At 34.1% G+C, this 24,878-nt stretch overlaps 4 protein-coding genes across 7 annotated transcripts; 3 read left to right on the forward strand and 1 right to left on the reverse strand.

The window, feature by feature from the left end:
* Positions 1–584: 584 nt before the first annotated feature.
* LOC21403301 (probably inactive leucine-rich repeat receptor-like protein kinase At5g48380) lies at positions 585–2,213 on the forward strand. Its single transcript, XM_010103083.2, has 2 exons — positions 585–768; positions 1,218–2,213. The coding sequence occupies exons 1-2, from the start codon at positions 679–681 to the stop codon at positions 2,211–2,213; spliced, it is 1,086 nt and encodes a 361-aa protein (XP_010101385.1). The 5' UTR covers positions 585–678.
* On the reverse strand, positions 1,986–8,567 carry LOC21403302 (aminopeptidase M1). Its single transcript, XM_024168874.1, has 19 exons — positions 8,334–8,567; positions 8,099–8,229; positions 7,927–8,029; positions 7,644–7,830; positions 7,267–7,360; positions 7,023–7,176; positions 6,849–6,953; positions 6,617–6,733; positions 6,342–6,455; positions 6,074–6,256; positions 5,635–5,956; positions 5,087–5,208; positions 4,904–5,001; positions 4,294–4,471; positions 4,007–4,124; positions 3,438–3,505; positions 3,273–3,350; positions 2,869–2,946; positions 1,986–2,548 (listed from the first exon to the last, which is right to left on the reverse strand). The coding sequence occupies exons 1-19, from the start codon at positions 8,565–8,567 to the stop codon at positions 2,357–2,359; spliced, it is 2,676 nt and encodes an 891-aa protein (XP_024024642.1). The 3' UTR covers positions 1,986–2,356.
* Positions 8,568–9,603: 1,036 nt separating this feature from the next.
* On the forward strand, positions 9,604–15,640 carry LOC21403303 (BAG-associated GRAM protein 1). Of its 2 annotated transcripts, XM_024168845.1 has the most exons (18): positions 9,604–10,049; positions 10,376–10,426; positions 10,623–10,720; positions 10,968–11,043; positions 11,246–11,374; positions 11,488–11,534; positions 11,636–11,747; positions 11,855–11,971; positions 12,290–12,319; positions 12,403–12,502; positions 12,617–12,723; positions 12,807–12,950; positions 13,038–13,142; positions 13,610–13,756; positions 13,863–13,916; positions 14,702–14,765; positions 15,017–15,078; positions 15,209–15,640. In XM_024168845.1, exons 1-18 carry the CDS (start codon positions 9,852–9,854, stop codon positions 15,329–15,331), a joined length of 1,764 nt encoding a protein of 587 aa, XP_024024613.1. In that variant the 5' UTR covers positions 9,604–9,851; the 3' UTR covers positions 15,332–15,640. The 2 variants fall into 2 exon arrangements, with proteins under 2 accessions (XP_024024613.1, XP_024024614.1); XM_024168846.1 differs by lacking the exons at positions 11,488–11,534; positions 11,636–11,747 and having other exon boundaries at positions 9,605–10,049.
* Positions 15,641–16,227: 587 nt separating this feature from the next.
* On the forward strand, positions 16,228–18,952 carry LOC21403304 (E3 ubiquitin-protein ligase MARCH8). 3 transcript variants are annotated; one of them, XM_024168871.1, is made up of 7 exons: positions 16,228–16,597; positions 16,797–16,868; positions 16,994–17,058; positions 17,963–18,110; positions 18,191–18,271; positions 18,421–18,516; positions 18,807–18,952. In XM_024168871.1, the coding sequence occupies exons 1-7, from the start codon at positions 16,289–16,291 to the stop codon at positions 18,810–18,812; spliced, it is 777 nt and encodes a 258-aa protein (XP_024024639.1). In that variant the 5' UTR covers positions 16,228–16,288; the 3' UTR covers positions 18,813–18,952. The 3 variants fall into 3 exon arrangements, with proteins under 3 accessions (XP_024024639.1, XP_024024640.1, XP_024024641.1); XM_024168872.1 differs by having other exon boundaries at positions 18,427–18,516; XM_024168873.1 differs by lacking the exon at positions 18,191–18,271.
* The last annotated feature ends 5,926 nt before the right edge of the window (positions 18,953–24,878 follow it).

Consider the following 24,878-nt stretch of genomic DNA (forward strand, 5'->3'; position numbering starts at 1 on the left):
GAATTCTCATTTTTTAGTATCATCCTAACATTCGTGATTAAGTTCGATAAGCGTATATTGTTAAATTTTGTTATAGTTATTAGCCATCTGACAAAAATTCCTCAATTCGTCACTATATATATGTATGTGTATATATATATATATAGATATTTGCTACTGAACTCGTGCTTTGACTTGGAAAATTTGCTTTGTTAGCTTGGATTGTCTTTCGGGTATCGCTGTATGCATTGAATATTGTTTACCACCAGAGTTTCTAATTACTTAGTTGTTACGGCGAATAAGGACCTTAGAGCACGCCATATATGACATGTGAGTCAATGCATGGTAACATTGCAGACAACATTTAATTTTGGCCCTTTTCCTTTCAAGTTCCGACCATGACAAAACTAGCTAAAACGTTTCCAATGGGCAACATGACATTGATTTGGATATATATATACACACACATTTTGCTTGACTTTGAGTACCTGCTTGTCTTGGTAGCACTATATCCTTCTTGCTTTCTTAGTACTGTTACCACTTCTGTGGTCGAACACATACACCAATATGACCCTCAAAATCAGTACAGCTCATGAGATAAAATTGGATTCATTCAAAATAGGATTTATAAGTGGTTACGTGGTATCAGCTGCAGTTTTGTTCATATACTTTTCTTTCTCTTGGTTGCAACTGAAGATTATGGTACTTCACAGGCTGCAAAACTGGGTCAGAACAAAAGAAGAAACTGATGAGCTATTTCACTATCCAACGTTGAATCACAACATCGAGGTATTCATCTTTCTCTCCAATATATAGTAGTACCATTCTTGCTAGTATTTCAAAGGTTATTGGAATGTGTCATTTTATGCTTAGTTAGCTTAAAATGACTTGACTTTGTAGTTAAAGTTATATTGGTCCCTCGTTATTCATTTTTTAAAAACAATTAGTTTATACCAATATTCAAGATTTTTTTTACACACAGAATTGAAGAAGAGTGCATAAAACTGTTGTTAGTCCACCTCTTTACATCTTAAACTTTTGGGAGAATCGATAATCCAACAATAGTTTTATATGTTTTACACACACGTGTATATGTGTTTTATATATTTATATGGCTTAAATTTGAATCTCCCTTTCCGTTTAAAATATTGTCTTATAAAAACTGAGTTTCAATTTTTTAGCCAAAAATTTCAACTGAAGCGTTCATGAGCAGTTATCCTGATGTCTAAATTTTACAGATTCCCGGGCTGGAAATATTAGTTAATAGGATAAGCTTGGCGGAACTCTGCAAGGCAACAGACAATTTCAGCACGGACAATGTCATAGGAATGGGAAAGACGGGGACAATGTACAAGGCCACTCTTCAAAATGGCTTGTTTCTTGCGGTTAAGAGGTTCAACAACTCCTTACAATTCGAGAGCCGGTTTTTATCTGAGCTTTTGGCTTTGTCTAGACTGAAACACGACAACATAGTCCCCTTATTGGGTTTCTGCACACAGTATAACCAAATGCTCTTGGTATACAAGCACATGTCAAATGGGAACCTCCATGATTTGTTACATGGTGAGCCTAAAATCCTGGAATGGCCTCTGAGGCTCAAAATTGCCATTGGAATTGCCAGAGCCTTATCATGGCTCCATCATGGTTGCAATTTTCGTCTAGTCCATGGCGCGATAAGCTCCAAATCTATCCTCCTAGACCATCACTTCGAGCCTAAGATATCGAATTTTGGCAAAACAATCATTTCGAATCACGGAGGGGTAATGTTTAAGTACGCGAATGAAGACGATTCCGATTTCCTTGTGAATAGTGGGGTGTGGGAGTCAGATTTTGTTAAAGATGATGTTTTTAAGTTTGGAATTGTGCTTCTTGAGCTGCTCACACGGAGGGAAGCCATCAATGCCGGCTCTTCCACTAGTAGTTCTTACAATAACTTAGTGGAATGGACTAATCATGTTTCAAAGAGCCCTAATTTTGTTCTTGGCGATGCCATTGATAAATCTTTATGTGGACAAGGATTTGATTATGAGATCATGGAGGTCCTAAGAGTAGCAACTGAGTGTGTGCAGCCATTTCCAAATCAAAGGCCAACAATGCTTCAAGTTCACGAAAGAATTAGCAGTCTTGGAGAGAGATATGGCATGATCACATCAGCATATGATTCCGGATACTCCATCAACCAAGATACAACTAGCACTGGAGACGAAATACTTCCGGTTGATCAGAACCATTGAAGCACAACATAATGTTCATGCATATAAAACATTATATGTACAACAATATTGCTATAAGTACTAAAATGTGGTTCTCTCTCTTTATCCTAGCTGTTGAATATACAATTAGCACGCATAAGTGTTGAAATTGTGACAATGCAGTATCAGTTTGTTGGTGCAGCCAATTGCATAACTAAGTGTAGAAGATCAGAATCATGTTCTTCCCTTATGTTGTGAACCCACCTTGCTCTGATCCGGATCTTCTCAATGCTTTTCTTTAAAGTCATAGCAATTGAAGGATATGTGCGGTTTGCGAAAAATGCTTCCACCTCTTCAGCCTTTCCATCGCTGCAAAGCTGCATACCAGAATAACACTTGCATAATATCAGAAAGTGGAAAACTTTTGTAAAAAATTGTACATTTCGTATAATTTTGGGAATTTTAGAAAGAAAATAAAAAACATATCTTTTACCACCGCATAAGAAAAATATTTGGTTTTGAATAAATATGATATTTAGGTATTGTCCGTAAATATGTAAATTATAATTATTGATACAGTACTCTATTCCACATTAAAAAAAAAAGAAATTTATGTATGCGTATGTGCGGATAAAAGCATAGGACTCCTTGAACATTTATCTCTAGACTAGACTAGATAGGCTGATTAATTGCTTACTGGAGTGACAATGCCCATAATGAAGTGGGTGAGTAGTATTCCACTTCCATATCTTGCCAATATCATGTCCCACTTCTCCTGCATAATATAATAATATGTATACATATATACAGATACATACATACATACATACATATATATATATATATATATATATATATTCATCACCGGCCTCAATATCGCTCTTTGTGATAAGGGTTTATTACTAATTTCCTATACCATGCTTTTCTTCTCTCTCTATATATACATCAATATTTTACATTATTTCATTGCCATATTTCCATTTGGAAATGAGAACGTTATCACATATTTCCATATTTCCATTTGGTATTAATATTTGTTTCTTCAAACATTTATTTTTTAACAGTCAATTATATTATTGATACCCAAGAAGTACAATATACCTTCAACCATTTCCATGCTACTTCACGGCACTCAAAGCTTATACGATAAAGTCCATATATAATATCCTGATCTCGGACCTGAAAATTATTAGACAATTTCAATACAAGTGGCAAATAGATTAAGGATGCAAAAAGTAGATATTTTGTGCAAAACAAAAATAGTACCTCCTCGGACACGAAAAAGTTGAGAATCTCAACAACTATATTCGGGTCTGGACACGATGCCAACCAACCTGTTCAAGGTCGAAGGAAAAGCAACAAAAAATGAGAAAAACGACCATAGGAACGACAACAGACAGAAAAACGACCACTAAATAAAACAATTATAAGAAAGAAACATGGATAACGACATCACAAGAGACATGAGTGACAGAGAAAACATAAAAACGACAATAAATTCTTAAAACGACAACAAAAGCGTAATACAAGAGAAGTAACCATTAAATTAAAAATATAAACGAACATCAAACTTGAAAAGGAGGATGAAAGAGACAAAAGGCCAAAGGAAAAAAGGAAAAAAGAGAGAGAGAGAGAGAGAGAGAGAGAGACAATGAATGAGACAAGTGGGAAACAAATTGTAAAACGACAATGAAACTCGAGACGATTGAAAAGAGTAAACGACGTGAAAAGTGAAATACGACACCAAATCTCACAAAACGACAGAAATATGGAAAAAGAACAACAAAAAGAACAACAAAAAGAAAGATGGAGACAAGTGGGCAACAAAATCTTACGTAGAATGCGTTCCTTCACTTGAAGTACCGTATTTGGTTCTCTATAAACATCTAATATGGATTCAAAGCTTTCCCTGTTTGAGCTGCTACAGTTCCTCATAACGACAATATAAGCAGCCTGCAGAACAAATAAACCACGTTCGAAGACCCACACATATGCAGAACAAATAAACCACTTTCTAAGATCCACACATATGGACGAGTTTTAAATGATTACTGTGTTTATAAGCTTTTCATAAAAGGCCTTAAAAAAATATATCATGCGAAAAGGGCCTATTAATAATTACATCTCTTGTATCAGCCGATAGAAGTGGCGTATTTCTGTCATATAAGAATGACTGAAATCGTTGTAATCCTTCTCTGTGTGTGCCTTCCTGGCCCAAAAATGCCAAGGCTTGAAGGACTTCTCCCCTCAATAGCCTATTGAAGTGGCTCTCTCCAGGTATTGCTTCCCAACCTAATTTCCTGCATAACCAACAATTTTAGTCACAAAAAGCAAAAGCGTTAGCTTTATAACTAAGATTCTTTTAAAAACTCAGCTTATTAAGGGGTTGTTTTTTTGGAGTGTAATTTGAATGTAGTTTTTGAGTTAAATTTGAGTTATAACTTGAATTGAAGTTAGAACTTGAATAAAGTTGAATAAAATTGAATAAAGTTGAAACTTAAAAGAACGTGAACTTGAATAAAGTTGAAACTTGAGTTGTTTTTTTTTTTAATTTTTTTGACAAAAGAACATGCCCTAAGAGTTGGACCAACACTTAGAATATTTAGTTATAGGCACAAAACATATGAAAGTCTTAGATTATTGATTCTCCCAAAAAAAAAAAAAAAAAATCTTAAAGTTGTTAAAAGGTGGGCTAATATTAGTTTCGTGTTCTTGTACTATTTTCTTCTTACTCTGCTGGAAACAGGAGAAGATTAATAAAGAATTGTTTCAGTTCATTTGTTATGTCCGGAATGGCTTCGCTTACAATCTCCACTACATCATAGCAAGTCTGTTAAAAAACTTATCACATGTCATATTGCTGCAAGTAAGAGATGGGATTGGGAATGAGAAATATAGAAGTATTTTCTACTTACATCAATGAGTTTTGACAGAACAACATAATCAATCTCTCTTTTGTACACTTTAATCAAGGAAAGCAAAGATGACAATGATCGTTCGCCGGACACACAAAGAGCGTATGCATCATCCAAAATGCCTGACATGAAACCAAAGGTAGTTAGTTATATGCATCAGTGGACGCAATGGCAAAGAATCAAGAGCACACAGGCATAGTGGATGTGTAAAGTAAACCGGTACTAACTGTTGGGGTAATTGGTAAACTAACATGGTATCGGAACAAGAAATTTTAAGTTCAAATCCTTAGACTTGCTAAAATTGTCATTATATATTCAGTTTTTAATACATTCAGATAGCTTAAGCTCATGGGAAAATTAGCTTCATGCATATTTAAAAGGAACTGGTACATAAAAAGAGAGAAATTTTAGTCAAGAATTGGTCTAATCTCGTTGATGAGCACTCCCCAAGATTAATTCTCCCCTATTCTAAGGCTTTAGTGGATGAACATAACAGGAGAGGACAGTCCTATCTTGTTAAGATTTTGTAACTGGGAAAAGGCGGTTACCAAATTTATCAATAGCTGACAAACTGTTGTTCTCTACTGCTTTCCTCAGGCGAGCTTCTAGATTATCATCATACTTTACCCTGTAGAAACCACTTTGATCAACATTAACTTTGATCCATAAATGTTCACCAAATTGCTCTTCTATTTTTTCATTCAATGAACTAGAATTTCCATCAATAGAATGAACCAGATCAGACACGTCTACTTCTCCGAACTTAGTTTCCAGAAGAAAATTCTTGTTTTTTTTATACAAACCAACGGCCAAGGTTATTGGAATAATCCATTGTCCATCACCATGTAATCCAGATGACTGAAACTGTGCCTGCAACATATGACCACAAATCACACACACATGCATATTTTTAATATATGTAGGTTGTAATCTATCAGGTGATACATTTTTAATACATATTGATTGATATATATTAATCAATTATACCTGCTGAAATTCTAATGTATGGCCCTTAGTTTTTACAGAGATAACAGGGTATCCTTTTGCCTTGGTCCAAGCATCCATAAGTGACTCAACTTTAATACCAGATTCCTCTGAAAGAACTACCCATAAATCTTCAGTCTTTGCATTCTTTTCCGCATATCTTTTAATGTATGAACTCAAAGATTTCTGCTTGAAAAATGGAGCCACTCAAATGAAGAGATAAAATACACGACCTTATGCTGAAAAAACTTGAGGACATTAGCTTTCAGACCTGAAATAACTCATCTCCAAGATAACTCTGCAGCATTCGGATAAGCGCCGACCCTTTGTTATAGCTGATAGCATCAAAGATTTGCTCAATGGAGCGAGCATGGTGTATCTCCACCTGAAAAAAAAAAAATATATATATATAGAGTACATACATATATATATATATATACATACATATATATATATATATATGCCAATCTGAATGAAAAAGGAGAACTAAAAGATGCCAAATGTGGTAAAACTTTAGCAGTTTGGTTGTTGCTTATTAGTACTTACCTCAATTGGATGTGATTGTTCAAGTGCATCCATGCCTAGGCCATCACTGTAGAAGTCGAGAAATTGAGTCCATATTTTCCACTCGGGAAACAACATATCAGTTGCCATATAACTTACCTGGCAAGTAACAAGACCAAGTGGGCATACCATAATTTACAAACAGTGGCAGAGTCGTGTAAAATTTAATAAAGGGCGCATGTTCCTACTGAGATTTAAAATACTCAAAACTTACCCATGTTGCAAAACCCTCATTAAGCCACAAATGAGTCCACCATTCCATTGTCACCAGGTTACCAAACCATTGGTGGGCTACTTCATGTGCTGCCACTATCGCATTCTGACATGAAAAATGCAGTCAGTTCCTTTCTTATGTAAGTTCAAAAATGATAAAGATCTTTAGACCTACTCTTTGTTTCCTAGCAGTTGTGGAATGCAACGGATCATAAAGCAATTCATTCTCACGGTACACGATCAACCCATAATTCTCCATTGCCCCAGCTGCAAACTCAGGAACTGCAACCAAGTCGAGCTTGGGGAGCGGGTAGCACATTGAGAAGTACCTAGTTGACACCATAAAACCAGTTTCCATATGAACCTCATAGCATGTAAAACTCCTCAAATCTAGTCAAAACAAACATGTTAGATATTACTTGGTGTATAGCTCAAGTGTCTTGACTGCAACCTCTAGAGCAAACTGCCCTTTGTCACTTTTCCCAACCGGGCAATATACTCGTACTTTAACCCCTGCAGCACAGTTCAAAATTCCTGACTGTAAAAACCGAATGAAAGAAGTAGAATTCTTCGGTATGCTATGAAAATTTAACTTACTAATACGACGCTAATTTTTACCATCAGACCTTCAATAGATTTCGTTAATTCTGCATTCGTTTCTACTAATAATATGATTTTGGGATGATCTGATGGTAGCGGAATGATAACTTTTTGTGCCTTACCACAGAATTCTCCATGAAAAAGTCACTACAATTCACAAAACATATAGCCTATCTCACTTATATTATACACATACCATCAGCTGTTGTATCTTCAACATAATCAAATAGACCAATAACAATCCCCACTAGATACGTTGACATGATAGGAGACTCCTCAAAGTATAAGGTTTTGACCTTTCCATTAAGCTTTTCTTCAACAATTGGCATATTGGACAATGCCATCAACTCCTGTGGTACATCTAGTGTTATTTTAAATGTAGCCTGCAAATAAAAAGAGGTTAAATTACTAAATAAATCAAATCAAGCATTTCAAGGTTGTAAAATAAGTAATAAACAAAAAGTAGATTAAATTATTGCCTTAAGAGCAGGTTCGTCCCAGCATGGAAAACACCGCCTTGCATCCACAGCTTCAAACTGAGTAACTGCCATGTTCTTCTTCTCCTCTCCATCCAAGTAAGTACTTCATGAAATCACAAACAAATAAGTAAAAAAAAAAAGAGAGAGAGAGAAGGCACACCATCTGTAGAACCCTTTTAAGTACTCATTAAGGACAGCAGAAAACTCAATCCTCAAAACTCCTTCACCAACACTAAGCACTTCCTCAAACACCAGCACAAGTATTTCATCCTCGCCGTCCAAAATGACGTCACTCGGACGGCACTTCAGTGAATAAAAAATAAAAAATAAAAAATAAAAATAAAAATCGGAATGAAACCAACAAGTTATATGTATGTAAGATGATCAAGCAAGAAACAAAGAGTTACTTGGTTGGAAGAGCTTGTGAAGCAAACTTCATGAACATGAAGCTCAAGAGAATTCAGAACAAGAACTTTGGTGGCTTCAACGACTTTAAGATCAATGAGAACAGTGCCGGAAAAGGTAGAAGCAGAAAGATCAGTATTCAGATGAAGATCATATCTTTTCGGGATTGCGAAATTCGGCAACCTTGTGTGGCCTTTGAATTGTTGTATCATGTTTTGTTGTTTGATCTGATCCATATGTTTCTTCTCTTGAATTTTGATCTCTCTTTCTCTTGTATGGTGAAGTGTGATAAGTTGATATACCAGTGGGAGTTCAGATAAGAGATATTTTTGGAGTTTGGAAAGAAAGTCTTTCCACAGACAAAGACAGTTAGTAGCTGATGATTTATAAAAATTGAATAATTAAGAAAGTAAAATAAAGATGAGAAGAGACAAGAGAGATTTAGGCAAAAACGAGCACTATCAAATTAGACATTATAAGCGCATAATCAGACTAAAATCAAGAGATTTTCTAAAATACAAATAAATACAAATAAATTCAAAATTATTAATAAAACTAATTGTGTTAAGTTTCCTTAATAATGATTTCCTTAGGATTAACAGCCAACCATACATACTACTGCAAAGCTGTTTGGTTTTTCTTTCTAGTTTCTACCATATTGCATGTACTACCAAAACCAATTTTATTTAAATTATATTCGGCAGCAAAAAATGAATAAATAATTTCTTAAGAATTTGTCTAAAAAGGGATTATTCTTTTTTTTTTTGTCCAAAATATTCTAGAAAAAAATAATAAACCAACAAAAATAAGAAATAGACCTTTTTTGTTTCGTGTCGCATTCAAAAAAGAAAATGGAATTTTGTTTTGTTTTTTTTTCATTTTTTTGGTTCAAAAGAGACTTTTTGCAATAACGTTTGGATTAGTGATCACCCACTTTTGAAAATCTTTGTACAAAAATAATTTTGAGACTTTTTCCACTGAACCATCCATCTAAAATTCCCCGAAATTTCAAGACTCCAATCAAAATCTTTTCTCAAAAGAAAAAAAAAAAAGAAATACATGAAAATATATATAAGAGGATAATTTCGATACTATTTCCCTCTTTTTGAGTTATATAAACTATTAAAAAGAGGACGCTAAATCCCGGGAGGATTCGTAAAATCTTGAAAGCGTTATTCTACAAGTTCCCACTCTCTCTTACAGAAATGCCCTTTTAATTGCCGACATTTTCGTATAGTATCTTCGTTATTTACCAAACAAAAGGAGGGTAGTATGGGAATAAAAAGCCAATAACATTTTTTGTCCCAATTTCTGCTTTTCTCATTTCCCCTCCAACGCTCCAACGGTCCAACCTTTGACTCTTTCTCTGTCTGCCGCCGAGACGGTTGTTTTCTTCTTCTTCTTCTCCTTCTTCAAATTCAGCGTTGCCATGGCTTTACGAAACCCCCAAAATCCTACTCCACATTCCTCTGGCCTTTCCCCAATCTGATCCAATTTTCCGATTCTCTTTGCCGGAATCCATGGCCATGATGATGACGACGATGATCGACACGGCGTTGCTGGATTTCCTCGTGCCGTCGTGGTGGGAGATCAAGGTCTCCCTCACCGCGTCCGTTTTCGTGATCCTCACCTACTGGTTTTTCGCCCTCAGACTCGGCGGTGATGCCGACGCCGGCGATTCGGCTGCTTCTGCTGTTGCCGGTGATGCCAAAAACAATGTCAATTTCTACTCTTTCTTTTGTCTAATTTGTTTCGTGTATTGAAATTTTGAATCTTTTTTTTTTTGTGTGTGTTTGAATGTTCGTGTTTTTCTCTGAAGGTCAATGCAAGACCTTTCTTGTTTGCTCATATGAAAATTTTGCGCGTTTCTTATGATTATTGTCGATCATAATTGGCTAAATGTTTTCTTTGTTAAAATATTTACGATATTAATGGAGAATTTTCTTGAATTATGTCCTATTGTAGAAAAGAAGAGATTTTTACTTCGTTTTGTGAAATAAATTCTAGCTTGTTTTGACATGCAGTTCTGCCCTTATTTTTGTAGACATACGAACTGAGGGGTGATCTTCAGACAAATTCTGCATATTTAATGAAGGTATGATTATTCTCAAAAACAAAAAATAAAATTCAAGAAATGATCCCAACACAAACATGTTTGGTGCTTCAATGTTTGCTATATATAATATACGAATTCTGAAAATGATTAGTTTTTCTTGTACCTAAGCAGAGAGAGAGAGAGAGAGAGCAACATTGTGGATTCACTTGTGCTTTTGTTTACTGATGCTTTCCAGTTGGAATTGTTGGCTGCTAAGAATCTAATTGGTGCGAACATTAATGGCACGTCGGATCCATATGCTGTCATTACTTGTGGTACAGAAAAGCGATTCAGGTCACTGATTGTATATCCAATTGTTTGTTTTTGGGCACTTTTTAAAATGTTTGATGATGCTTGGGAACCAATTTACCTTGGAGGTTTAGATTTCTTGTTAAGCTATCTTTAGCTAGCCGGTTCGAAAACTTAAAGAATTCTGTGCTCACTTCTATCTACCATTTAGGTCTCTATTCGGCTATTAAATATCCTATATATGTAATGTATCTCTTAACCTGATGCAATTTTAAAATTGTTGCTAATGTAGTTCAATGGTCCCTGGTTCAAGAAATCCCATGTGGGGAGAGGAGTTTAATTTTTCAGTTGATGAACTTCCTGTCCAGGTATCAGCACCTAGATTTTTGTTGTATGATCAATTTTTGAATAATTACATCACTTCTATATTTGGCTTGAAAGGAGCTTTTTTAAACTCGAACCTTGACATTAATGCATATATACAATTGGAACTTGAACTCTAATGTAATGATTGGCTCTGGTTCAATTCTTGTTTTTTATATAAGTCGTAGCTTTTTTCCATCATTCCAGATTAATGTGACGATTTATGATTGGGATATAATTTGGAAAAGCGCTGTGCTTGGCTCAGTTACTGTTTCAGTTGAAAACGAGGGTCAAACAGGAGCAGTATGGTATACCCTGGATAGTCCATCTGGGCAGGTATTTGTTCTTTGTACATTATTTCTTTCTATTGGTATTGGACTTTTTTGTGATTCACTCTTCATTCTTCTATTGAAATGTAAATGTATACGTAAATGGTATTTGCTTTCCAGGTTTGTCTTCACATTAAAACACTCAAACTGCCCGTAAATTCTTCCAGGTAGACTTCTAGCAAGTTATGACCTTTCCTTATAAATAGGAAACATACATATGTTACTGTTTATTACATCCGTAATTACTGAGTTGCTACGAAACTCTTAGGGTTATGAATGGCTATAGTGGAGCTAAGCCTAGGATTCCCTTGCCAGGGCCCACAGTGGTTCATCAAAAGCCAGGGCCCCTTCAAACAATATTTGATCTCCCTCCATATGAAGTGAGTTGAATGAAACTCTTTTCTTGTATGTCTATCTGTGGAAGTCTGAACAACGAGAAACATTTGTTTATTTGAATCTGTTTCATTCTTTGGAGTATCTTTTTCAGGTTGTTGATCATAGTTATTCTTGTGCACTGGAGAGATCTTTCTTGTATCACGGTCGTATGTATGTGTCTTCATGGCACATTTGTTTCCATTCGAATGTGTTCTCTAAGCAAATGAAGGTGAGCTTATTATTCTTTTCCCTAGTGTGAGCCACTGCCAAATATTTGTGTTGTCTTGTCCTTATATGAGGAATGCAATGAAACTGACCTAAGGATTTTAATGGTGTGACATCAAGTACATATCAATCAAGAATAGATGTCAAAATTAGATTTTGAAAGTTGATGTGGAATATTATGGCGTAATATGCAACTGTCTATATGCATCCATCAACATTACACATAATGGATGTAAATTAATGATCCGCGCGCATTATTTACATTCGTGGTAGTCATTTGTATCATTTGCTCACCAATGGTGTTTTTTATATAATTTTTCAGGTGGTTATACCAGTTGAAGATATTCATGAGGTTCTCTTTCTCTCTCTCTCTCTCTCTCACAAAGATAAAATATTTTTGTTGAATTACCAGATTTTCTTTTGGCTGTTATGAAGATTAGGAGGAGTCAGCATGCATTCATCAATCCTGCTGTAACAATCATTTTGCGGATGGGTGCTGGTGGGCATGGTGTACCTCCTCTAGGAAGTCCTGATGGTTAGTGACCGGTTCTGATCATGAAAAAAGAAATAATATAACGTTCTTCCTTTTGTTTTCATAAGTGAGAATTAACTTGTTAATCTGCATGTGTGTCACAATTTTCATCTTCAGGTAGAGTCAGATATAAATTTGCATCATTTTGGAACAGGAATCATGCATTAAGAGCTTTACTGCGTGCAGTAAAGAGTTTCCATGCAAGGCTAGAGGCTGAGAAGAAGGTTGACTTGCATTCTATATTTTTCGCAGCTATATATCAAAGGACGAGAAATGACTTATAATATGCTTCTTTTTTCCTCTACAGGAGAGTGTAGAGTCAGCATTGCGTGCACATAGCAGTTCTATCAGAGGGAGTAGAAGTGAAACTGATATTCCCGAAGATATTGTTCCAAAAACTGGCAAACTTCAAGCTTTTATTAAAGATGAAGCATTGACTAATATATATAATGTACGCATCTTCTGTTTCATTTATCTTTAGCATCTAATTTCGTAAGCATGTCGCTCTTTCCTAACAAGTTATAAGTTTTTTTCCCAGGATGTTTTCCCTTGCACAGCTGAGAACTTCTTTAACTTATTGTTGAGCGATAATTCAACTTTTACAAATGAATATCGCTCAGCTCGAAAAGACACTAATCTCACTGTAAGTACTAAAACAGCTTTGAATGCTCTCACATACTTAATTGCTACTACTTTGCCTATATTCACTGGATGTCACGATTGTGTCTCATATAATGCTTCGTGTTGGTCTCACCTAAAAAACTGAACTATTGTCTGCATTTCAAGTTTAAAGATGTGGTTGATTAATTAGAACTTAGTTCTTTGGGGAAGGAAAAGGTATTACAGTTGATGTTGATGTCCCAGTAAGAGCTTAGATTATTGGACTGCTGCTCAAAGAATTATCTAATTTTCATAGTTGCATGGATTCCAGGCCCCCGGCGTACCTCAGGGACCATAATTTGATGCCAACAAAAACCTGGTTGTTAATCGTTGTTTTGGGTTAAGCTGGATGTATATTGTTTTAGCTTTTGACCCTGAAAATGAGGCAAAGTTTTCCATGCAATATGTCTTTTGATCTGAAATACATGCCAACTGTTTTGCTGTTTTCAGATGGGCCAGTGGCATCCTGCAGATGAATACGATGGCCAAGTCAGAGAAATAAAATTTAGATCCCTTTGTACAAGTCCCATGTGCCCCCCAGACACAGCCATGACAGAGTATCAGCATGCTGTTTTATCAAGTGACAAGAAAAAGCTGGTAATTAGATCATCATACTGATACCGTCCTTGCTAGATCGCGCTGTTTTTGAGTTTTGTTTAATCTATATCTATAGTACTTTGTTAAAGTTTGTCTCTTCTTGTAGGTATTTGAAACTGTGCAACAGGCGCATGATGTTCCATTTGGGTCCTATTTTGAGGTATGAAATTTCTTTTGCACTTCATTCTTTTTTTTTTTTTTCTTTTCGGTTTGTTTTCTTTCTTAAGGTTGCTGAAAACTGCCTACTTTGTCATTTTCCACCCCATCCATTTGCCCTATCCAAACGGATGGAATGTTAAATTAGCTGTTAGATCTTATGTCCATTAAGGGCATGTACGTTTAAAGATTAATGAAGGATATGTTTAAAAACTAACTGGATATATTGTAATTTCAATGACGTAACTATGCAGTCCTTAGACATGAATTTAGAGGTGATTAATTTATATATCTATAACATTTCGGACTTGAAGCATCTTCATGTTTATGCAATTGTCGCTTGGATGGATGGGAGGATTGGAAATTTGAGATTTATCTTCTATTTTCATCCACCCATGGTTTTGCTCCAAAAAGGAAAGGTCTTAATGAGATCACTTGTAAATTATGTTGTTTCCCGATATAATATTAATTATTCCAGTAAAATTTTTATTATAAAATTAGAGTAGAGAAATGTCCGCTAAAGGACTATGCCATGGGCATTGCAGAACCTTAGTTCAGCTCAAAGTAGCTTTTGATTAAAACTTGTTTACATTCTTGCAGCAACACCTCGTTTTCCTTAAAAAAAATAGAAAGAAATAATTAACTAGACCAAATTGTTCCATTATGGCAAAAAGAGTACAAGTAGTTCCTTATTGTATCTTTATGCTGAATTAGACTAACATTGATCAGTGTCTTTATTGCTATCTTCCTTTCTACACAAATATAACTTTAAGTTGTTGTGCCCCATAGATACACTGTAGGTGGAATTTGGAGACCAATGCTGAAAACTCATGTACTTTGGATATAAAAGTGGGTAAGTTTCCAGTTTTCTCGCATTTTCAATTCCATATCCATGGAAAAAGTTTCCATCTTTTTTGTCACAATGCAAGCTGAACTTGCAAGTCAAGATGGTATGTTCTCCGTTCCTCGCAAACACCTCTTAAGGCCGTTTCTAAATCTTTCGGAAATGGGAGCAACAGGATACAGTTGAAATGTTCGATTACTTCATCATCTTCTCAAAGCATATTGGTTAATCGTTGCTTTTCTTCTTTAACTTGTTTGTAGGGGCACATTTTAAAAAATGGTGTGTGATGCAATCCAAGATAAAGGCAGGTGCCGTAAACGAGGTAGGAATATAATTTTGATTAATCGGTGGATTGAAATCCTGTTCGTTTTACTCGCGTGTTTTTCTGCATCAAGTTGTTTCAACATTTTTTGTCGAAAATGACGGAATATTTATGGTTACTGAATGTGTAGTACAAGAAAGAGGTGGAACTCATGTTGGCGACGGCCCGTACATACATCAAGTCAAATACTTGTGGCGTTGAGACTGACAAGGGCTCTTTCACCCCCTCTGTAACGCAACAAGATAGGAGCTAATCTGTGATTAATTCAATAAGGACAGATTGGTCTTGTGTTTTTGTAACTAAATTATATGTTTATAGTATTAAATTGTACATTTGTGCCAAGAAGGTTAACTTTCGCGGCAGCAATAGGTATTATCTTTCTTAATTAATTTGTTAATTTCGCCCTGTCTCTGTTGTCTGTTGTAGGAGAACTAGTGGCTTTTTTATTTTTTATGCAATGATGGGAATCATAGTTTGTTTTAGCATACTCTATTACAAACAAACTCCTTTTAACATTACCGTACAAGTGTTTCATTAAGGCACAAAAGAATAAAAGAAAGAAGAGGGAAAGAAAAAAAGAAAGAGCTTGCAATTGCCAAATGAATTTTTTCCTTGGATAAATTTTAGATAAAATAAAAGGCTTGTTATTGTTATGATCTATTTTGAATCCTGAGATAGGAAATTTGAATATGTGAATTTACGAAATTTTGGGGTTTTAGTTGGAGAGCAAGATGGATTCTGCTCGAATCACATCCAACCCTTTCTGTTGTAGTTACTTTTATTATATATATTTTTACCACTATGCCCTTGAACTTCTTGTTACTCGGCACTTTCATCTTTCAATAAATAAATTTTTTCTTAATCCGGAAGTTTATTTTTTATATTCGTTTCTGATTTTAAATTATAATTTATTATTTTATATAATATTTTTTTCATAAAAAATACACATAAAGTGAAAATAATTTTAAATATATAAACTAAACGGTAGAAATGAAGAATAACAATTTCTCAAGATGTTCCAAACAAAACAAAACAAAAAAAAAAAAGATAGTGGAGGTGTGTTTCGTAAATTCCGCCATAACAAGGCTGCCACCTTTTTTAAAACATAAACACCCCCACTCTTTCTCTCTCTTCCCCTGTTCTCAGAGAGAGAGAGAGAGAGAGAGAGAGAGAGAAAAGAAAGAGTGAGTGAGTGAGCGGGTTGAAGAAGATGGTGGACAACTTCATGGTGTGCGTTGACCGAGTTCTAATACCCAACTCAACCTGCGTTGACTTAGTTAATAATGGAGGAATCATAAACGGAGACTCTGATCAGAGACCATCATCAACCTCAGATGATGACGTTGACGGTGATGAGTCAAGGTCAACCAGTACAGGCATCGCTGGGAATTTTAATGCTCTTGAAAAGAAGTCTAAGAACAAGAACAAGGCTAAAGAGATTGTGGAGTGTAGAGTTTGCCAGGAAGAAGATGAAGTTCATTCCATGGAGGCTCCTTGTGCCTGCAATGGCACTCTCAAGGTCTTTTTGCTTTCTGGGTTTTTCTCATTTATCCAAAAATAAAAAAGTTCCAAACTTTTTTTTTTTGGTCATTTTTCTATATGGGTTTTTAGCATATATATATTATTGGTTTGACTTGTTTTGGTTATGAGAGAGCATATTTATTGATTCTTTTTCCCTTTCTCTCAATCTCTCAAAAATGAAAAATGCTGGCATGTAGTTTGCTCACAGGAGATGCATACAGAGGTGGTGCAATAAAAAGGGTGACATAACCTGTGAAATCTGCAACCAGGTTCGTGCTTTTTTTTTTTTTTTTTTTTTTTTTTATAAACCAAGACAAGATATATTGTATCTCTTGAACTTGGGATATCTATAAGTATGAATTTTTCCATTTACCTTTTCTTTACTGTCAAATAGGTTTTTTCACCAAATTATTCTCTTCCACCAGCTAGGAGCAGTGATGTAATGACAATTGATATCAGGTAGAAATTACCAAATAGCTTCTTCATCTTTTGGATGTGATGTTGTTCTTGATGTTAAAGTATATCTCAAAAAGATGTTTCTTAGTTTGCATATAGCACCAAGAAGCCTATTAACATCCTTTACCTTTAGCTATTGTAAGGATACGTTTGATCCTATTTCTGTTCTACCTTTTCTTCCATTAAATCGTGTACCATTCACTATCAGAATAAGGTCTGAACTGTCACTGAACATGTACATGATGCACATTTAAGGAAGAAAATACACTCTTTAAACCACCCCCGCCATCCGATCCCAAAAGGAGAAACGGATCGTCCTTGCTTGTGTCCATTTAGGGTGTGTAGTGTTTACCAATTTGTAATGGAACGTAATGAGAAAGGGAAAGTTATTGGAAAGGAAAGAAAGGAATAAGAAGGGGGTCATTGATTTCCTTTAGTTTGTTTACTTACCTATTACAAAATGTAATTAGGAACAATCCAATTCTCTTTCTAGTATCTGTATCAGGATCACATAACGAGCAGGAATCCTTATAGCTTAAGTACTAAAATATCGTTATGCGCATAAACTATTAGTTAAAATGTAGTAAGGCTACAAGGGTAAATTTTTTGGTTTACTCTAATTGCAAGGAAATAATACAATCCTATACCTTAAAATTGGCTTTCCTCATTTTATCCTCTTGTATTATTTCCTATATTATGAGAATGCCACCGAATTAGCTTTCCTCATATTTTTTAGTAAGCACATAAATAGATGGGAAAGGGGATTCGTGACAACTAAACATGCACTAAGAAGATGTTAATTTGCTAATTGATCTGTGTATTCAATTCACAGATGGCTCTATAAACACCTGCGTTTGTATTTATCTAACAATGGGTCTCTGGCCTCTGATCTCTCCTTGGTAATCAGGCAATGGGGATCCCATCTTGATCTCCGCGAGTCTCATCTTTTAGCTCTAGCTGCTGCCGAACATCGCCTGCTTCAAGCAGAATATGAGGATTATACTGATGAAAATTCTAGTGGCATTGCTTGTGTATGCTCTATTGCTGTTATAACAGTAAGCAAACAAACACAACATAAAAGTTATCGACATTTATTTTGCATTTCCAAGCTAATTAGTTTAGCTTATATGTTCAGTTGCTCATAGTTTTGGTCATACGACAAACTTTGACGATAGCAAGATTTGCTGGGTTGGTGCAGGGACCATCAACCTTCAATGTATGCATTAGAATATATTCATTTTTCGTATTTGCTAAATATTTCTACTAACCATTTATGATTTGGCATTAGATAGACGAAGGAACAGGAGCCATGAACTCCTCTTTGATATGGTTAGCAGACACCAAAGAACTAATCTTTGTCACCAGTTTCAGGTTTCACTTCTTCAACTTGCTGGTTTTCTATTGCCATGCTACGTGATGTCGCGGTCGTGGTTTATCATACAAAGCCGGAGACGGAGACAGGTATGACCTGCCTCTTGGGCTATTCCTAGTGACCTAATAGTTACATTATCTTTGCTCACCTATCTTACCTCAGAATTTTTGCTCAGCTGTCTTATCTCTGAATTTTTCTGTTTATTGAACTTGGGTTATATTTGCGAAATGTCTTGGTTCATTCTTGGGAAAATTTCCTACTTTCCAACAAGATGTAATTCATAAGTTGTTCAACGTTAATGAAGCTTTGCAGTCTCATTTAGAAACTTGTCTTCTTATTTGCTCTCTCTCTAACTGTTTGATTTCTTGTATCGTTTTAGGTTTAGGAGATATCGCTAGCAATCGGTTAAAGCACTTTCCATGACAAAGAGTGAACCCTTTGTGCTTTTCGCAGGCAAGCAATTTTCTTGTTACATTTCCCAAGTTGCTTCACCTTAAAAAAAAAAAAAAAAAAAAAAAAAAAAAAGAAAAAAAAGAAAGAAGCAGTACATACCTAATCTTGTAGCTTTTCCACTCCTAACTACGTGGAGGGAAAAAAGAGATCTTTTGTATTTCCTGAAGCTACTACATAAGAAACTGACAGCAAATGTAAATTTGAATTTTGAATTCCTAAAAGAGCTTTTTATTATTATTTAATGATCCTCATATAACATCTGAAGAAAGTTCTAATGTTCTTCACTTCTAGTACATACTATACTCGTGCAAGTATTGTATTGGCATCTTGGCCTAGACATATTGCAGTAACATGGCCTAACATTGCTACAACTTATATCAGTAGCTTGGGAGATTGAACTTTTCTCCATTATCTGACGATGTTATGCATCACCGGTGATGATAATCACGATTAGTTTGTTGATTTGTAGAAAATTATGATCTAAAAACTGTGTATGCTTTGCTTTGTGACGAAGAGATTTTCGTGCAAGTACATAGAGTTTGTAAAGGTAAGATCAAGGAAGTTGTTTTGAGTTTATCCTAATTGATTTGAGATTAACTAAAGTCCCGTTCATTTTACCGATTCGAGTTTAGAATTCGAGTTTTACTACAGTAAAAAGCTCTTAGAAATAGTCACATTTAACTTTTTTGTTACAGTAAAAAACTCTTACATAAAGTCATATCTCAACTCGAATTAAAAATTCGAATCAATGAACTAAATAAGCCATAACAATGTTACAATCATACTGAATTGGGTTTGACCCATCAACTGTTTTGATTAAAATACACACACATATATATATTGATTAACCAAATTTGAGAGAATTTTGCTTCTTTTTATTATGGCTTTTTATTATGGGCCCTAGCATATAGCGTTTTGTTGTAAACGTGCATATGATCAAAATCATAGAAAATTAGGAAATGTGCCCTATAACATTCCTCTTTATTTTGTGTTCTTTCTGCCCCTCCTGAGTTAGTACGTAACTGGAAAGAAAAAAAAAATAAAAAGGTAAGGAATGTTTAAGAAATACTTAAAAATCTTTGCTCTCCCACTAGAGAGGAGCAAGGGCAATAATTGAAGTAACAAGAAAATTGATCCCTATTTCATTTTGGAGTTCTTTCTCTTTTCTTATTCTCCATTTTGGAACAACTACTTGGTGATGAAGTTAGTAAATTGAACTAAATTACGCCTGTAAGCATTTATTCAAAGCATGTGACAAACTGGCTAATTGGACAATAATTGTTAGGTTAAACCTCTTTTTTATCTTTCATACCTTATTAAAGAAAAAGTTCTTTTCTCGCGTGCATAATGTTTGTAACCGAATCATGATACTATTCATAGGACCATAGGCCTAGGCCTAGCGATCATGTGTGTGTGTGTGTCTATATATATATATATATTATGTTCACAAGAATGTTTAGTTCTTGTTGTTTTACGTTGAAGATGCCCAACAACTTTCAGCTAATCAGAGAAAGAAAACAAGAACATTAGCTGGAGACATAATATACTATAGTGTACAAAAAATACCCTGTTGTTTATAATATAATATAAACTGTTTTAGACCATAATTTAAAAAACCTTTCGCATGTTTCATAAATTTCACATATTATAATATGTTGGATGTGATTTTGATGTCATATTACGGTTTTAAAACTCACGGTGGTGATAAACATCAAGGCAAACTCACACACATGACATGAAACTTACCCTCGGACAATAATTCCCCTGATTTTTAATAAATAATGAATAAAACTATCTTTGTGATCCATTTAAGAAAAAGAATTCCAAAATATCTTCCGACAAGAATAAAGCAACAACGTAATCTTGCTGCAAATCTTGTCATGAGTGAAAAGAGAGGTGCAAAATTTTCCAATGTATTAATTGAAAAGACAATTAATTAACAATAAGTATACATTTTAGGATGAGGGAGTTCGGTATTTTCTTTTTCTATTTCTGTTTGAATCGTCAAAAAAAGATTTGATTAAAATAGTGGAATTGGGTAAAGTTGTCTTTATCACCATTATTATCAAATGTAAAGTGGGAACAAAAGATCAAATAAGGGTAGGTTGTTTTCTTTGTGAAAAGGCCTGTGCATTTGACAATGATTTTGCACCTTCAAGAAGCCTTTCTGAGAGAATTCTCCAATCCTATCTACCTTTGACATTATTAACCAACCGCATTAAATTATATGAACTGTTTTTTTTTTTTTTTTTTTTTTTTTTTTTTTTTCTTTGATAAATTTATGTCCGTTCTGCTTTGTTATATGCATACCTTACTTTTCCCAAATAATATCCAAATAAAATTGACCAATTGGATGTTACATTTTTAGTACAGCGGTAAGTCTATGAGGTTTAGAGTTCAAATTCTCGCACCTTCAAGTTAAAATAAATAAATAAATAAATGATGAATTGGCTCTCAATTGTATTACACATTTACCAAAACACAAATTAAACATAAATTGTGTCCGTGTAAATATTCATTTTCTTAGGATATAAAAAAAAAAATTTTCTCTACTTGTAGAATATTGAAAAAGGATACTTAATTTAGCTGACAGCTTTGACTTTATTAAACAGCCATGAAAAGATATTGGTGATTTTTGTTAAAGTCTTGAAAGGAAAGGAAAAGAGAAGAAGAGAGTTTGTCTTGACAAAATTTAAAGTTGTTGGTGTAATCAAATGACAAAATTTAAAATTTAAAGTTATTATATAGTAATTGAAAAAAAAAAAAAAAAAAAAAAATGAGCACTCCAAAATTGCCTTGAAGTCTATGCATGTATTTCTTATTTGATTGATACTGACATTGCTTGGACGCTTATTAATGAATATTATGGCCTTAACGTAACTTTTAAATTGTTTTTAAGTGATTGTGATATTTTGTGTGAATTATTGTTGTAGTCCTTGTATATATCCCTTGAAAAGGGGCTAGTCAAAGTGAAACACACTCAAGAAAAATAGTTAATTAATTAGGCCAACTTACAATTTATAATTAGATCACAGAACAATCTAAACCAATATTAATCCATATTCTTTAATCTTTGCTTCCCCGTGATTGCTGATTTTTTCCTATTTGCTAAATTAGTTTCAGCAGTTAATTTGACTACGCACACAAACTCAGTTGAACGCCACCGACCCCCGAGATTAGAGACTAATTTAATTATGTTTTAGTTGTAGTTTAGGAAGAAGCAGAAGATTATGAAGTTCCTTTCCTATAAAATAATGGTGGTAAATTGAATGTATATTGTTCTTCGTCAAAACGTTTATTTAATAATATTATTATTATTAACAACCGTTCCTAATCGTACATTGTTAAACACGGTTATGACATAGAATAGAAGATTATGAAAGTTTCTTTAGTCTTGAACTCATCCAAAAATAGATATTTCTTTTCTCATAAAATAATATTAGGGAACTGAATGTACATTGTTATTAATCTGAATATATCATTTTTAATAGATTGTTAAGAGTTGTGTGTATTTATTTTATGGCCATCTAATTTATCAAGTGGGAATTTTTAGTGTTTAATATGATAAAAACAATGTCCTGTTAATTGATGAGGAACTTATGATAAATACCAATGGTATTAAACTAGAAACCCTAAAATCATACGCGTAATTTGTTAGTAAAGTATAATATAATGACCAGTGATGAATCTTGGACCACTCAAAACTTAGATTTGATGTCGTTTTCCTTTCCATCACACACGATAAAAAGAGAGAAATAAAAGTCCATGTTTTGTGCCACAATCCCCGGTGGCTTTTCAATTGTAGTGAAATTCAAACCAATGCTAAATATGCCTTAAAAGTAAACAATCAGAGTGGACTGATCAACCACCCAGCTTAATTAACCCTGTTCTATACTATAATATAAAACAATTAAGTAAAGTAAACTTGAATAATTGTTGTAGATGTATTGTTAATAAGCTCTTGGGTAAATTAACAGATAATTAATACTCATATCTGTATAATTGCATAAGTCTAAATTTGTAAACTATTAGTAATTGAAGAACGGAAGTAAAAGTCGTGATTGCCGGTGTTTGAAATCATAATCATAATTAGTCGAATAGTCTAAATATGATATCTAATCTAAGTTTACTAATTAGCCATAGTTGATAAATTTGTAAATATTTACGATCCCACCAGTGGAACAATCTCATCATCGTAACATATAAAAGTGAACACATTACATGATATTTATTTCATGCAACACTCACGTTAAAAATGTGAGACACTAAAATAATTAATTATCTCCGGTTATTATTACATTCGTATTATGTTAAATAGTCAAATTAAAGTGTAACAATAGTATGAGATAGTTAAATTTAGTGTTATATTTTTCTAATATCTGTATTAAGTTAAATAAATTCATGTTATTCTAAATAATATTTGTATTACGTTAAATAAATATCATTTTATATGTTATTATGGTGGGACCGAATTAGCCGTGGGACCGTAACGGAGGTCTATTTTTGAACAAAAATTAGAAAAAACAAAAACAAAGACAATGGTGATACGTAATTGGAGATGGGAGAGTGGGTTTATAGGATAGTCGGAGTCTCGGAGGCATAAGTAGACAAGAGTACAAAACCGTGTGGGTCCCACGTTCTTTTACACCAAAAAACAAAAAAAACAAAAAAAACAAAAAATTCTCTCGACTTTTTCCTCGCACGGTCCAACCTACGTTCAGTACCCTCCCTTCCACTTGGGCCCCACACTAAACACTCTTCTTTCCCTCCCTAAATCTCTCCCTCAATCCGCCAATCCTAATCACACGCTCCCTCTTTGCAACGACGCGTGTCGAGCAACGCGCCGGCCTACTGACGGTGGAAGAAGGAATGTGGGACCGGGTTATCGGGAAGCGATCACCTGAGTAGAGAAAGGTCAGAAAACTGCTCCGACAGCGAATTCCCGCCCTATTCAGATTATATATATATATATCGGATGTTATATAATACAAAATTCTTGTTATTATTGTATCTCTGTCTTTACTTACGTGTTCTCTTGGAATTGCGAGTCACAATATCACGTGTAGTTTATTACAAATTTTTCAAAAAATAAAAAACAAATCAATGATATCATGCAACCGTCACTTAATCTCGTTCACTTTATAGATTCGACCTCGTTCATTTTACGAATTCGAGTTGAGATGTAATAATTTTTTAAAATTTTTTACTGTAATAAAAAAATTAGATATGACATTTTTTGAGAATTTTTTACTGTAAAAATTTAAAACTGAAAACTCGAATCGGTAAAATGAAAGAGGCATTAATAATCTAGTGGGATCATATAAAAAATGTAAGGAAAAGTTGTTATCAATTAGCATTTAAAACGTCCAAAATACATTCGACAATGCGATAGAGATATAATTTCAATCCTATTACAAACAAATGGAATTGATCATATTAAATCGTCTTTTTGTTGTTATACCACCACTATTGAGAGTTATTGGTAGAGATTACTACTGTTAGTTCTAGTCTCGCTAATGAAATTTATTCTTTTTTATTTTATTTTACTGATGAAACTCTAAATCACGTGTCGTTGTGTGACAGTACGAACTATGTTATAAAATTTCTGTATAAAGACTTTCATGAAAAGAAAAAGGAGATTTCTATTATTTGTAGTGCTATTTTTTTTTAGACACAGAAGAGCTAGAACTAGATAATTTTCTTTTTTTTTTTAATCCCTACTACACAAATACGCACTCTTCTTTCCTTTTTATATAGTTTTTCTTCTTCTGTTTATTATTTTAATATTAAGATTTTGAATGTGACTGAACATTTACAATAACAGACAGACAGCAAATTATTCAGGTCCATTTCGCTTTCTATGTTTATGACTTTTTTCTTAACTTTTAGCCCCTACGCAAGCCGCGTTTGGGGTGGTAGATATGAGAATCTGATAGGAATTTAGATTATTTATATAGATCTCAAAACGATACTAACATTCAACTTCATATTGTTTTTG

The sequence above is a fragment of the Morus notabilis genome, unplaced genomic scaffold (genome assembly GCF_000414095.1).
Source record: "Morus notabilis unplaced genomic scaffold, ASM41409v2 Scaffold388, whole genome shotgun sequence".
NCBI classification, from domain to species: domain Eukaryota; kingdom Viridiplantae; phylum Streptophyta; class Magnoliopsida; order Rosales; family Moraceae; genus Morus; species Morus notabilis.

Excerpts from the sequence above, each read along its gene's own strand:
- LOC21403301 (XM_010103083.2), top strand. The coding sequence starts at position 679 with ATGGTACTTCACAGGCTGCAAAACTGGGTCAGAACAAAAGAAGAAACT. Across the intron at positions 769-1,217 it reads CGTTGAATCACAACATCGAG|ATTCCCGGGCTGGAAATATT; the intron begins GTATTCATCTTT and ends TAAATTTTACAG.
- LOC21403302 (XM_024168874.1), bottom strand. The coding sequence starts at position 8,567 with ATGGATCAGATCAAACAACAAAACATGATACAACAATTCAAAGGCCAC. Across the intron at positions 6,456-6,616 it reads AACAATCACATCCAATTGAG|GTGGAGATACACCATGCTCG; the intron begins GTAAGTACTAAT and ends TTTTTTTTTCAG. Across the intron at positions 6,257-6,341 it reads TTGGAGATGAGTTATTTCAG|AAATCTTTGAGTTCATACAT; the intron begins GTCTGAAAGCTA and ends TTTTTCAAGCAG.
- LOC21403303 (XM_024168845.1), top strand. The coding sequence starts at position 9,852 with ATGGCCATGATGATGACGACGATGATCGACACGGCGTTGCTGGATTTC. Across the intron at positions 10,721-10,967 it reads GGTACAGAAAAGCGATTCAG|TTCAATGGTCCCTGGTTCAA; the intron begins GTCACTGATTGT and ends TTGCTAATGTAG. Across the intron at positions 11,535-11,635 it reads CTGCCCGTAAATTCTTCCAG|GGTTATGAATGGCTATAGTG; the intron begins GTAGACTTCTAG and ends CGAAACTCTTAG.
- LOC21403304 (XM_024168871.1), top strand. The coding sequence starts at position 16,289 with ATGGTGGACAACTTCATGGTGTGCGTTGACCGAGTTCTAATACCCAAC. Across the intron at positions 16,598-16,796 it reads CCTGCAATGGCACTCTCAAG|TTTGCTCACAGGAGATGCAT; the intron begins GTCTTTTTGCTT and ends GCTGGCATGTAG. Across the intron at positions 18,272-18,420 it reads AGGGACCATCAACCTTCAAT|TTTCAGGTTTCACTTCTTCA; the intron begins GTATGCATTAGA and ends CTTTGTCACCAG.